Source organism: Mesocricetus auratus, unplaced genomic scaffold (assembly GCF_017639785.1).
Source record: "Mesocricetus auratus isolate SY011 unplaced genomic scaffold, BCM_Maur_2.0 Super-Scaffold_100027, whole genome shotgun sequence".
NCBI lineage: Eukaryota > Metazoa > Chordata > Mammalia > Rodentia > Cricetidae > Mesocricetus > Mesocricetus auratus.
Window position 1 is genome coordinate 23669107 of NW_024429208.1, and position 14578 is coordinate 23683684.

The 14578-nt window shown below is 53.6% G+C and overlaps 1 protein-coding gene across 2 annotated transcripts in view; it reads left to right on the forward strand.

Annotated features, from left to right (window-relative positions):
* Positions 1–806: 806 nt before the first annotated feature.
* The window catches only part of Slc29a3 (solute carrier family 29 member 3), a 34628-nt gene continuing 20856 nt past the window's right edge, over positions 807–14578 (forward strand). The window contains exons 1-2 of one of the 2 annotated variants that reach the window (XM_040732252.1): positions 807–828; positions 5382–5680. In XM_040732252.1, the coding sequence (XP_040588186.1) occupies positions 822–828; positions 5382–5680 (306 nt within the window). In that variant the 5' untranslated portion in view covers positions 807–821. Of the gene's footprint in view, positions 829–3137; positions 3281–5381; positions 5681–14578 lie in introns of those variants that run through there. The other variant, XM_013113813.3, reaches the window with a different exon arrangement.

Genomic DNA, 14578 nt, shown 5'->3' on the forward strand with positions numbered 1-14578 from the left:
CTATGCCTCTGCTGGTGACGCTGGGTTCAAGTAAAAGCAAGCTGAGCAAAACAGGAGGCAGCTTTTCTCCATGGCTCCTGCCTTCCTTCCTGCCTCTTGAGTTTCTGTGATTTTCCCTTCGTGTGGACTGTGTGTTGTTCTTTCGCTTAAGTTTGCCACGGCGAGATGGAACACGAAATACGAAATACGTTAACCATAGAGTTTATTCCGGGTGGGGGAGGGGAAGAGCAGAGAGCGTAAGTGGGCTGGGGGAGGGGCCTGTCTTTTAAAGGGGTCCTTTACACCTGAACAGACTAGTGCTCAAGGAACCCTGGGCTGACCAGAGCACTGCCTGAGCGCATTCTGCCAGGTGACAGGAGCAGGCTGGCTAACGCCTGAACTTTCACAGTGCGTGGCTGGCGCAGGTAAAACCCACTGCTTCCCAAGATGCTTCTGGTCGTGGTGTCTATCATAGCAGTAGAAAGTAAATGAAGATAAACAACCTTCTTTTCCTTCATCCCACCGGGCAGGCTTGTCTTATGGCAACTTGACACAAGCTAGAGTTATCCGAAAGGAGGGAGCCTCAATGGCGGAAAAGCCTCCAGAAGGTCCAGCCTTAAGGTGTTTTCTTAAATAGTGATTGATGGCGGGAAAAGTAGGGGTGTGGCAGCCCATTGTGGGAGGAGCCATCGCTGGACTCGTGATCCTGAGTTCTATAAGACAGGAGACTGAGCAGCCATGAGGGACAAGCCTGTAAGCAGCAACCCGTCTCTGGTCTCAGCAGCAGCTCCTGCCTCCAGGTTCCTGCCCTGTTTGAGTTCCTGTCCTGACTTCCTCCAGGGATGAACAGTGAGTGTGAGCAAATAAACCTTTCCTCCCCAAGTTGCTTTGGTCATAGAGTTTCAGCACAGCAATAGTGACCCTAAGACACCTGCTAAGCAAAGCTGCCCCTTAGTAAGGGGATTTTACATCATCTACAACGAAGACCTCTCTCTGTGTGAAAGGCTAGCCTACAAGGATTCGCGAGTTATGCTGACCCCGCCCCCTGACAACTGGCAGAGTATGCACACCAGCATTCAGGCACTTAGCTCAAAGAGCCCTGTGTTGTGTGGCTACGTCATGCGTGATGTGGCTGCATAAGGACTCTGTGCGCATGTGCAAGCGTTCCCTTTTAAGCGAGCGCCTCCCATCTGTTGGCCCCCTTCCCCTCCTCCTCCCCCTTTTCCTCCTCCTTTCCTCTTCCTTCCCCTTCCTCTTCCGTCTCTGTTCCCGGTTGACCAACACCTACCCCTCCCTTTGCTCCCTTTCCCCAGTAAGCTCCACGTGGGTTCTGCTGAGTTTTGTGGTTAGTGTTTCCTCGCCAGCAGCTGCAGCAAAACAGCATAGCCCTCCCCATTTCTGCTCTGCTGGCTGCTTTTGTCAACTCCACACAGTCCCAAACATAACTTCAGTTGAGGAATAGCCACCGACAGATTGGCCTGTGGGGCGTTTTCTTGATTAATGATGGATGTGGGGGGGGTCCAATCCGCTCTGGGTGCACATGCCTACCCTGGGCAGGTGGTCTTCAATTGTATAACAAACAAGACTGAAGCCTGGCAATGGTGGCACACAACTTTAACACAGCACTCGGGAGACAGAGACAGGAAGATCCCTGTGAGTTCGAGGCCAGCCTGGTCTACAAAGTGAGTCCCAGGATAGCCAGGCTACACAGAGAAACCCCCTCTCAAGCACACGCACAAAAGACTGTGCAAGCCACTGAGAGAAAGTCCTATCAGCTGAAGTTCCTTCCTGGGTTCTGCTTTGGTTCCTGCTTCTAGCTTCCTGCATTCAGTTTCTGCTCCGACTTCCCTCAGGGGAACCCGAGGGTGAAATTAACCCCTTCCTCCCCAAGTTGGCTTTACTCAGTTTTTTTTCTTTTAATTTATTTATTACAGTAAACGACACAGGGAGATAAGGATAACTGAACAGGCTACCTTATTTGCTGCCTTTTTCCGATCCTAAGGTGCCCTTGCCCACTCTGCGCCCTGTAGGGGGTGTGCCTACGGTGGTCCGGAGCATGCTGGTTTGTGCTGTAGGGGGTGTGCCTACGGTGGTCCGGAGCATGCTAGTCTGTGCTTTCCCACAGGGTCGTGTTCCAGTACCCACTTCTTCCTCTTGCACTTGAGGGTGCTATTTAAGCCTGTCTTTGAGATGTGCTAATTTCTGAACCTCACCCATGTGTGCATGTGTATATGTGAGCGTGCGTGTGTGTGCGCATGTGTGCATGTGAGCATGCGTGTGTGATGTGTGCATGTATATATGAGTGTGCATGTGTGCATGTGAGGCATGTGTGTGTGATGTGTGTGCATATATGCATGCATTCTTTACATGCCTGCATGTATATATGAGTGTGCATGTGCGCATGTAGGTGTGCACGTGTGTCTCAAGTAGCCTAGGCTGATATCAAGCTCACTAGGCAGCTGAGGTGGGCCTGAACTCCAGCCCCCTCCCAAGGGCTGAGTGTTAGGTGGTGAGCATCTCCACGCCCCCTGCAGGGCGATGGCGGAAGTCTTGCTTCAGGTCACCCAGCTGGTAAGGGTATGGACAGAGAAACCAGATATCTGTCACGCTTGGATGTTTCCCTCGGCCATTCTCCCCCACCCCTTCTTTTTCTTCCAAAAGGCGAAACAAAGCAGGTCTGCTCCTTGGGGCCTGCTCTGCCCAACTTTTCAGAGCTCCGGAACCATCTTTCCCTCTTTTCCTCAACTATGAACTCAAGGTCTCCCAAAAGTTTCCTTCTACAGGTTTGGCATCTGATTGCCCCTCCACACACACCTGCTCTGAGCGCACGAGCTGGCCTCGCTCACTCACTGCTACCAAATAGCTTCAAACTCTGGGTCTCTTCCACCTAGGCTGGGAGGCCAATTTCATCCTCGGGGCTGCGTCCCGCTCTGGAAGTGTTTGTGGGGATCAGAGAGTTGTGGGGCACTCCAGGGGACGAGGTGGAGTGGGGGACTCTCTTGGGCGTGGGGCGAGGGAGATGCTAACAGGGAGGCAGGCAGGGCAGGGCGGGGCTGGCCCAGAGCTTTTCTTTCTGCACTTTGCGAATGGGCGCCTGCAGTTGCAGCCGTGCACCAGGCGGGGGCGCGCGTGTTGAGAGGGGCCAGGTGGGAGGTGTCAGCGAACCCGGAAGCGCTGGGCGGAGCGGAGGGAGCTGAGGAGGGGAGGGCGGCTGGGAGGGCTAGGGCAAAGCCCTGCCTGGCTGAGCCCCAGTTGCAGTGGCCCGGGCCGGGACCTGGTGGAGGTAGCAGCGACAGCGACAGTAAGTGCGGGTACAGTGGCCCCCATGTTTGTCTGAGTCTCCTCCTCCTGAGGCTGAACCTGGCCTCCCCGCCTCACTCTTTGGTCCTGCGTGTGGGGACGGACCAGCCTGAAGGATCCAGAAGGCTTTGCGAGGGCCAGGTTGGGTGCCTCTGTGGAGAGAACTTGTCCCAGCCTGCTGTCAGGCTCGCTCTTCGTCCCCAGACTGCTTCCTCGGAAGTCCTGGGGGCACACAGGCTGGCCAGGCGCCTTCTCTGTCCCCAGACTCCTGTCCTTTCCAGCTCCGACTGGCTCTGACCCCAGGACTCCAGGCGTGGGCAGAGGCAACCTGGCCTGGGGGAAGCTCTTGGCTGGACCTCCTTTCTTTGTCTTTCTCTGTTCATCCAAAGCCACAGCTACCTTTTATAAAGAGTAATAAGGTTTTGCTCAGTCTGCTGCGCCGCCGGTGACCCGGCTAGAGAGGATCCCTGGCAGCTCAGATGCTTGGTCAAGGCTGACTGGCCCTTGATGAATACACACCGCAGCTGAGCAGGGGCTCCGGCCCTGCACCCAACCTTCTAGATTGAACTTCTGGGAACGGCTCCCTGCCAGTGCTCTGGCGGTTCATGGCTATCTTTAACATTAAAAAAATTAAATGTATACGTGTGTCTTTGTGTGGGCATGTGCGAGTTCTTTCAGGTGCCCGAAAAACCATAAGAAGGCACTGAATCCCCTGGAACTGGAGTTACAAGTAGTTGAGTCACCTTGGGTGCCGGGATCTGAACTCAGGTCCTTTGAAGAACAGCAGGGGTTCTTAACTGATGAGATATCCCTCCAGCTCCTGTTCACATGTTTTTAACAATAATTTTAAGAGAGAGTGTGTGTGTGTCTGTCTGTGTCTGTGTGAATGTTTGTACCTCTATGCATACTCTTCTGGCCATTTTTGGTCTCCATATGACTCAAGCCTATAGAGAGGCCTGCTCACCCTGACAGAACACTGTAGAACCTCCTGCCTGCCTGTCTGCTCCAGGGCATAGCTGCAGTAGTCTGGGGTGATGTCCCGGCCCTGCAGGTCCATTTATTCAGTAGTGTCGATGACAGTCCCGTTGGGCCTTCTCTGCTCATAGCTTCTTGCTGCAGGATGCCTTCAGGAGGGAGGTCTATAGGGACTTGGAACCAGCAGAGTCACATTCCTAGACCATCCCTGGGGGTGGGGCTTGGGAATCCCCAGAGGGCACCCATACTGCCTGGATGTATCATTTCATGCCACCATGACCTGGACAAGTGGCTGGATCTTTCTGCGCCTCAGGCGTCTTATCCGTGGATGGTACCTAACACCTGACTGTCATGGCTCACGTGTTGGGTGTGACTGCGGCATTCAGAAGTACCGAAGTCGTTTCTTTGTGAGGTAGGGTCTCGCTTAGTCCAGGTTAGCTCTTGAACCCTCTATGTAGGAGAGGCTCACCTTCAATCCTGATCTTCCTGTCTCCACCTCCAGGGTCCTACTGAGTTATAGGCATGTGTGTGCCACTCTTCCTGGCCCAGGTTGATGATTGAACAGCTAATACACATTGCTCAAATTCAAAAGGCACAAAAAAATAAGAATTAACAGAGAAGCTCCCTCCCTGTCACAGTCTCCTCCAAAGACCCCACTGTTGGAAGACCCCTGTGTATGTTGAGCACATGTACAAAAGTATGCTCGTGTGTGCATGCGTGCATGTGCGCGTGTGTGTGTGTGTGTGTGTGTGCATGCATGTGTTTCCCCCTGCTTACACTTTTCGTGTAAAATAGAAGAGCTGGGGGCTCATTCTTTGCCCACCAAGGGTTCTGACTCCTATGTGAATGCCTTTAGCCCAGGCTCGCCCTCCTGCCCTGCTGGCCTCATGTGTGCCTGCAAGGATGTTCATACCACTTGTCCCATACTTGGGCATTGCCTGTGTCGTCCTTGCAGAGTTGAGGTGACCTCTCTCATCCTCATCCTAAAACCTGAAGCTCTCCAGTCAGACATCTAGGACCACAGGGTAGACCCAACATGGGCTAGAGATGTCTTCTAGAATAAGTCAGTCCCCAGCCACATGATGTCTGCTCACCTGCTCTGTCTGTGTCTCTCTCTGCTCCCACAGTGGCTGATGACTCTGAGGACAATGTATACCAGAGCTCAAATGCTACCTACAGAGCCTTGAACAAGCCTCACAAAGCTGACCAGGAAGCTCTGCTGGGAAGACTACTCGACTACCCAGCCCCCGGCCTGCAGAGGCCAGAGGACCGCTTCAATGGCACCTACATCATCTTCTTCAGCCTGGGAATTGGGGGCCTACTGCCCTGGAACTTTTTTGTCACTGCCAAGGAGTACTGGGCATTTAAACTCCGCAACTGCTCCAGCCCAGCGTCAGGGAAGGACTCTGAGGACACAGACATCCTGGTAAGGACTGTTTCCTTCACAAGGGGAGCAGGTTATCTGGAGCCAGGCCATCCTTAGGGGAACTGGAGGAGGGCCTTCACATGCTGAGAATATGGTGCTGATGCAGAGGCTGTGTGGGCGCTGTAGAAAGAATCCACTGCGCCCTAGGCCCTGCACCGTGTGCTACCCAGGCCTGATCTCTACCTCCTGAGGCTGAAGGATGGAGATGGGCAGACTCAGGCCACACTTCAGGTTGTGGGAGGATGGATGGGCAGGATGGCTCCATACAGTGTGTAACGGTGCCTTAAGAATATAGAATCTTTGCCTCCAGGAATTGAAGGTATGACTCTTACAGCATCAAGTCAGCGGTGGGTTACAGAAAATTCCAAGAAGCAGTTGCTAAAACGAGGGAAGGCCATTTTTCTGTCACAGTCAACGTTGGGCAGGTGGATTGCTTGACCCATGGAGGTCTCACCTCATAGTCCAAGATGGCTGTATAAGCTCCAGCCATCACAGCATGTATAGAAAGCCTGTCGCTTGTAAGAGCGGTTCCACGTTTCCTAGAAGTTGTATCTTCCTCTTCTTTACATTGTATCAGGCCAAACTCAATCACATGACTCTGTCAGCTACAGAGAAGGCTGGGAAATGTAGTCTTTTTTGTGTGTCCTCAAGTTTAAAACCAAGGCTTCACTCCAATGTCCTACACACACACACACACACACACACACACACACACACACACACACACACACACACACACACACACACGCACAGAGAGAGGGGGGGTCAAATATAGTCATTAAGCATAGTTTTGCAACACCCTTGTAAACCAGAGGCCCTATGGCTAGGAGAGACAGAGTGTACCAGTCTATTCAACCATGACTGGGAACAAAGTCCCACAAGTCAGGTTGAGTGATGACCTTTCTGAAGAAAAGAAGACAGCATTGGCTCCTGGTTATAGATAGCCCTCTGTCAAGAAGCTGTGTCTGGTGGTAGTTTTCTTGTTAGGGGCTTCTTTTCAGGCGGCACAAGACATCTTGTAATAGGGAGGATGAGTGTGTATGTATGTGAGCCTGGTCCCTCTCCCTCTTCTCACAAAGCCACCAGGTGCAACTGTGGCTCCATCCCATGACTAGCCATGGTCCCCTCTAAACCCCCTAGTTGGATTCAGTTTCCGTACTCTTATACCCTCTGGTGAGGAATGTATTTCTGCATAGCAAAGTTTGGGGGACACTCGGACCATATGCCGCCTATATCCTAAGGGGAATAAAGTCTTGGGGACACCCTCAAGACACTGTGGCTTGGAGCAGAGGGACTTGAAGGGTGAGCAGGACCTGCCCCAGGAAGGAGGCACTGGTTTTCAGAGTCCTTTGTCTTACTTTTCTGATTTGAGGATCCGGATCGTCTGGAGGTCACTATAGCAACCTTCCTTCCATAATGGCCACGATTATGTTATCCCCTAAGCAGAGTTGTACCATCCAAGGTCAATGCCAAGTAAGGGAGGAGGGCTCAGAGGAGCCTGGCTGCACCTGGCAAAGGAGTCCGTCAGGAGTGGTTCTGCAGTGGCTTGGGGCCTGGGAGGTCTTGCCCTTTCCACCTGATAGCTCTTAGGCATCTCAACACAGGAGGCAGACACTGCTGAGCCCTGTGCCCTGCCTCCGTGGGTCCCTCAGGGACAGGAAGGAGTGTGCTAGCAGACCCCAGCTGACCCCTCCAGTGGCCCCCGAGATGGCTCACTTCTCTTTCTTTGAGTCCTTGACCAGCCCTCCAGAACATGCCTTAGTTTTGTGTGCTGAAAGTCGCACAATGAATGAGATATCTGGGAGCATCCCTCTGGGGCTCCAGTTCACATATGTCTGAACGAATCACTGGCAGCCACTTCCAGAACTACCCATGACCCCCAGCTGAAGGTTCAGAAGGGACGTATGACACTGACTGCTGCAGACCGCTCACCTCACCTCCATGGTTCTGATGCATGGGAGGGGGCTGTTTCTGCATGCCTACAGATTCATGGGTGGCTCCAGGGTCTGGAGCAGGGGCTGTCACTGCATATGTGTACCCAAAGAGCCCCTGGGGGCAGACCATGGTGACTTAGAGTCCTACTGCCCCCACATAGGACTGTGGGACCAGGAGCAGCCTGAGAACTTGTTGGTGAGAGGCCCATTCCACCCAGGTCCTGGAGTCAGGGCCTACGTATTCACACAGGTGGCTGATGGGAAGGTGAACTTTAGGAAGCTTCCCCAGGATGTGGCCTCTTTTGGCTCTGGATCCTGCGCACTGTCTGTGTTCCTTATGTATAAACTGGTCACACTGCCCTCCTAGGGCAGCTGAGGCAACAAGGCCCATTATCACAGTCACGGGATAAGGTCTGGCACCACCATCCCAAGTATTGTGTAAACAGCGTCTTGCATCATTTTTGACTGGCCTCATTCTTTTATGAGCTAGTGACACAAGCCATTCAGCTTTCTGCAGGCCTCGGTGACTGAAACAGCTCACTGGGCTTTCTCCAGAACCTCTCCGCCTGTCTGTCCATCTGTCTGTCTCCCCGGGGCAGGGCTAGGCTGTGTGTGCACCTGCCCCCGCCTCCCCCGTCCATCCTCAGGCCCGTTTGCCAGAGAAGGGCTGTGGTGCTCCCCATCCTTCCCAGCTGCAGGCACTTAGCGTTCCAGGTCCTGCTATGATGCTTTACTGCCGTACTCAAGCACTGGCAGGTGCAGGCGTAGTACCTGCCTGCTGCCCGCAGCTCCTGGCTCTTGGCATCGGAGATGAGAGACCTGTCACCCCTGGATTCATGGGCCAGGCTGGGGAAGCAAGCGTGCTGGGGCCTTTCTGCATTTGACAGGGCTGTTTTTCTTTGCCTCCTCATTGGTGCCCGCCCGTCGCCACCCATCTCCCTCCTGCTCTCTCCCCATCTTGCTGATAGCCTCAGTCTGCCCTGTGTCCTGAGGACCACTGAGAGCAGGGGAGGCAGCTTGTTCCCTTCCAGCCTTCCTTCCAGCGTGATGCTGAGGCGGAGGAATTTGGCCCAGGAGGATTGTTGACAGTCCTCCCCGTTGTGTCACCTTTGAGCCATCTCCCATCCCAGGGCTCATTTCCTTTTTGCCTACAGCAGGTCTGAAGATGGTTTAGAAAGCTCTCTGCCTTCCCTACCCTCTCCTCTTTGTTCTCTAGAATAAGAACCTCGGATAAAGCCAGTGGCGTGGGGGTGGGCGAGTTGGAGGTAGCCGCCCTGGACCAAAACCACCTGCGCAGAAATGGGCTAATTGACATGAAAGGGTAGCACAGGGATGCCGCGAGGACTTGGGTTTCCTAGGTCCACCAGGCAAGCAGGGTGACACAGACTTTCTCTTCTATCCCTGAAAGATCTGAGCAACCTCTTTTGAGACAGAAAGCCAGAAGCTCTGACAGGTTAAGTAACCTGCCCAAGGTCGCACAGCAAGGCAGGTTTGGAGAGAATTGCAAGGGGGAACTTGGGTAGGTAGATCGCTAAACTGGACACGCTCTGAGAGTGGTGTGTGGGAGGCTGTTGTGGGCCTGTGGCCAAGCTGCCTTCTCTTCTGACTCGTGAAACCCAGGGACCTGAGCTCTGCCCTTGGGCTCACCCCCAGTCCAGGCTGTCAGGGTCTGGTGTGTGTGTGTGTGTGTGTGTGTGTGCGTGTGCGTGTGTGTGTGTGTGTGTGTGCGCGTGTGGTGTGTGTGTGTGTATTGGGGGTGGTCCTTCCTGCTGGGAGTACTCCTCAGCTGCTCTCAGCCCCTGCTGCAGGCTGGATGAACTCTCCTAGTCCAAGAACAGCAAAACCAGCCCCTTGATCTCCCAGATGGGAGAGCAACAGCTCAGGTCCGTGGGTGTTCAGTGGGAACCCCCAGGCTTGCTCTAGGCCGCAGGTTTACATTTGCATCCTTAGAACACCAGTGCTTCCCCACTGGGGCCTTACCATAAAACCCAGGGGGTGAGCCAAGCTTTGGTGACCATGGCTCAGTTTTTCTGTACAGCAAGGGATGCAGGATCTGTTTACCCACTGCCTGTCAACCCTCAGGACATAACACTGCTAAGCATCAGGCAGGCTCCTGGCACATGATAATGTGTCACAAGTATGTGTGGCATTGGTTATCAAATGGTTTAGGAGGAAAGTTATATCCAGACCTAAGGGAGGGCTTTGAGCTGTAGGGAAACAGATCTGGGGTCACTGTGGCTCACCTTTTAGATGGATTGGCATAGATATTAACTGAGGTTTTTCCCTAGGGAAGGCCAAGTTTACTTGGCTCAGCAGATGGGAGAACCTAGGGATCCCATTCCAGTGTTTACAGTCTGTCCCAATCACCTAGCCACAGGGTAGCCCAGTATGGGAGCTGCCCAGATGATAAAGGGCATGCACCTACTCCAGAGGGGAAGGGTTAAGCAGAAGCTGGATGAACTGTCTTCTAAAGAGGAACCAGAGGATGGGTTATCAGAGGGCTTGTTGGGGACCTGCTGACCGATACCAAGTCCCTGCAATGCTGCTTGCACCCACCCACACTGTGACTTATCATCCTTCATCACCCTCATGCTATTCTGGTGAATTAGTATTTTGTCCCCAATTCCCAGATGGGTTTTCTGAGTCTCCCAGGTTTGAGGCCACCAGCCCAAGGCCATTTGCTAGCAAGTGTCAGAACTGAGATTTAGATCAAGCCAGAGGCCAGCAGAGTCCCTGCAATAACCATGTCCTGACTTGTCACTATCCCATCACAGTGGAGTCACCAGGGGGAGCTGCTACACACTACCACCCACCCAGTTCTGACTCACTTGGGCACACACATGCCCAGCTTTGTAGATGAGGTTTACCCGCACCAAGATCAAAGTCAGATGGCACTCGGTGGGGTGAAAGGCGACTGCTATTAAGTGGGCTGTGGCTAGGGCACCAGAGATTCCAGGAAGCCATCTCAAAGGACTTCCTCCAGTGCCAATCAAGTTGTCAAACCTGCCAGTGAGCAAGCCTGTTTCCTGCTGGGAGAATTAGAGCATCCCTATCCAGAAGTCCCAGGACCAACCTCTCCTGTAGCAGAGATCCGGGGCCAGGGGAGGGACTGATAAAACCTTTACAGAGCAAGGGGGCTGGGGGCCGGCCAGGCGGGCTGGGCAGATGCAAGTGCACTGAGCATAGTTGATTCTTCGGTGTGTCTGTTTTGTCTCCAAGCCCCATGCGCTTCAGCCAGGAGCGGCCTTGGGTCTCTTCGCCATGAGCGAGACTGGGGCGCCTAGTGAGTGTAGCTAGGAAGAGGGCTGCTTAGTCTTCTTCCTGTGTCAAGGGCCTAAGGACAGGACTGTGGGGCCTGTGGGGTCTCAAGAGTTGTCTGAGGGAGATGCAAAGCAAGTGATAGGAAGCCTTGAAAAGGAAAGGCATGTGCACCCCAACGCTCTCTCTCTCTCTCTCATACACACACACACTCACTGTGAGCCTCTGTGAGGCCTGAGCTGGCCCAGGGACGTCCCCAGGCTTTGTGAAGAAGTGGAGGAATGCTCTGTACCCGGGAGAAGGCCAGGCCAGTGCTGCCTCCTGGGGCCACAGGGCAGCTGGGAGAGCCCAGTCACATCCCCACCTGTGTGTGACAAGGTTAAGACATGCTCTGTGGCCCGAAGGTCTCCATGCCAGTGGTATGCACACAGTGCTCTGAAACCACGAAGGAAGAGGGCCTGACTGGAGCTCGGCCACTGCAGAGTCTGTTACTGAGCCTTTGACTGGGGCACCAAGCCGACCGTTAGTTCTGTGATGTGTAGCCGGCATCCTGTCCCGGGGAGAGCCCCTCGTAGGCATAATCTCCTAATCCTTACTGCAAGGGGGCGTCACTGCTACTGAACAGAGGCAAGGACTTCTCACCCAGTAACACATGTGTGACCACTGGGACTAAGCCAAGTATCCCGTATGTCATCGTGTTAAGTCCTGGACCCTCTGTGTCTGCATATTTTAGTGTTTCTCTTCCTTTTGGACCATAGTATCCTCTGCACCTGGCAAAGCTGGTGTCTGAAACAAAGCTGCACTTCCAGGAAGTGGTGTCTACATGTAAACATGTAACGACTCCTTCAGCCTGGCTTGGTGGTGTAGGTCTGTGTGCAATCCCAGTTACTCAGGAGGTGAAAAGAGAGCTGGGGGATGAGCTTAGTGATCAAGTGTTTGCCTAGTGTATGAGACGCCCTAGGTCCAATCCCCAGGAAAATGTGGATTGAGCAGTTAAGTAAATAAAGCTCCTCTCTGCATCCAGGTATGAGAGCAGCGCATGACAGGCAGCGGTATAAGCCAGGCAGGATAGGGATAGTCGGCCCTTGGATTTGATCCTGGCCAGTGTCCTTGGAGACTTTGGGGAGTGGGGATGGGACCACGACAGCCTGCTGGGGTGTTTACTAAATAAACAGGAGCAGGACCTGGTTGGAGTGGATAGAGATGGCTCACAGGTTAAGAACACTAGCTGCTCTTGCAGAAGACCCAGATTTAGTTCCCAGCACCCACATGGTGGCTCACAGCCATCTGTAACTCCAGTTCCAGGGATCCAACACCCAGAGGTTCTCCCCCACCCCCTCACACGTACACTTTAATTTTCTTTTTTAATGAGAAGAGGGAGGCCAGAGGAGAGGGCCAATGCTCACCTGCGGTATGAAAGGCAGGCGGCAAAAAGGAAAACAGAGTAAGATGGGACACCAGCCTGGACCCACCCCATTGTTTCCTAGCCTGTCATGGGCTGTGCTCTGTAACGTAAGATGCCTCCTGCCATTGTGAGGCGTGACGACATGTGTCCTCTGCTCACAGAGATGAGTAGAGGTTGAAGGAATGTGCTGGTGACTGCTTGGATGAATAGGGTCACAGCCCACATCAGTGTTGAGGGACCTAGTATGTATTCAGGTCCCAGCCCTATCCTATAAACTCGTCTCTCAAGGTGACTTTCCCCAGTATAGGGACACTGGTGTCCTAGAGATAGGCAGACTTTAGTGTGACATGAATTTCTTTTCAAATGGAAAAGGTAGTCTGTTTGGTCATGAACTTTTTAAAAGTCCAGTCTCAAATAGTGGCGCTACGACCCCTGCACACACACCAAGGTGACCTAAGGCGCCTGCCTGAGTCCTGCCACTCCTTGAAAAGAGATAGAAGTAGCGAGTGGGCTGCAAGGAACTGTAGCTGTCTACCACAGAGTGTGGGGAGGTGGCCATCAGGCAAGGGTCAGCTGCCTCTCCCTATTTGGCCTGTGCGGATGGCCGCTGTAAGCCGTTTGTACAGCCAAGAACCAAAGATGAGTCATTTCTTAGGTTCCCTGTCTTCCCTCTGTTGCTAACCGCAGTCCGGCCAGCATGCAGTTCCCAGTGTCTGACACCTGCGACGGCTCCCCGTCAGTTTCAGCTTCACTCGCAGCGCTGTCCGTCACGTCTCAGGCCACCTTTTCTCGTTCCCTTTCTATTTCCTCCCCCCCTGCTCCCCATTCCTCCCTCCCTGCTCTCCATTCCTCCCCACCTGTACTGCCTCCCAGGCCGTCCATCTTCCCCTCTCCGCTTTGGCTTTTTATTTCTTTCACATATATCCTTAGCATCCAGGGGCAGTCTCCCCGGCAGGTAGCCTGGGTGTCTGTCGGTGTCTTTTCAATGTGGGTGTTCACTGTGCGTAAGCCGAGAGCAAAGCTGATTAGAGGCCTTGCACAAGCCCTGACTGGCTGAGAAAGTTCTACAGGGACAGTGGAGGGCCTGGGTTCCTCCTAGATTATTGTCACTGGGGTGTGTGTGTGTGTGTGTGTGTGTGTGTGTGTGTGTGTGTATGGGAGGGAGGGAGAGGGGGAAACAGGGAGAGAGGGAGGGAGAAAGGGGGAAGGAGAGGGAAAGGGAGAGAGAGGGAGAGAGGGAGGGAGAGAGGGGGAAAGAGAAAGAGGAAAAGAGAGAGAGAAAGAGAGAGAGGGAAAGAGAGAGAGAAAAAGAGAGACAGAGAGAGAGAGAGAAAAAGAGAGACAGAGAGACAGACAGAGAGAGAGAGAGAGAGCACACCGCACGTGTGCACACCTGAATCCAGTCACAACGGGTAGCTTTGGTGCCACATGAATCTTCAGAGAAGTTTGTTGCCGCAATAAAAACGCTGTGCGTGTGAGGAAGCACCTGGCAAGGCTAGTAGAGGCCTCCCCCCCCCAGTGGGAGCACGTCCTGAACGGCTGCATCTCAGGCGTGGCCCTTGCCCCTAACTGGTGTGTGGGCCCCACCCAGGGGCTCTACAAGATGCCCTGTGCAGGCATGGCTGGATGGGCACTAGGGAGTTTTCTAAGAAGGCCACCTTTCTGTCTCCCATGGCTTGAGAGAGAGAGGGACAGGCAGACGTGGACACTCACAGTGACTGTCACTGGCCTGTGTGTTTCTCAGGATCCTTTTTCTCTGGCCCTTCCTTCTGTGGGCCCCAGAGCCGCCGTTTGGCCAGCTGGTTCCGGTGTAGGAAGAGTGGAAAGAGGAACGGCATAGATGCTAGCTTGTCCTCCCGGGCCCAGGGAAGGCCCTGCCATTTTACCCCTCAGCCTGAGGCAAGGGGACCTGGTTTGGGAGAGCTGGCCTCGATTTCCGTGTTTCCTCCTTATTGGTGACTGGGGGCTTCATGGCCGTCTTTAAGAGTAAAGACAACAGGGCTGGAGAGATGGCGTAATGGATAAACCATGCAGACTGAGGACCTGAGTTCAGATCCCCAGCACCCACATAAAAAACCCGCATGAGCAGTACGTGTGTTTAATCCCAGCATGGGGGAGGGTAGAGATATAAGGATCCCAGGGCTCGGTGGCCAGCCAGTCTAGCCAAAGCAATGAGTTCCTGGTTCAGTCTCAAAGAATAAGATGGAGAGCGGCTGAACAGGACACCTGGCGTTGACCTCTGACCTCCGTATTCACACGTACACACATATGTGCACAAACCCATAAGAACACATGCCTTTC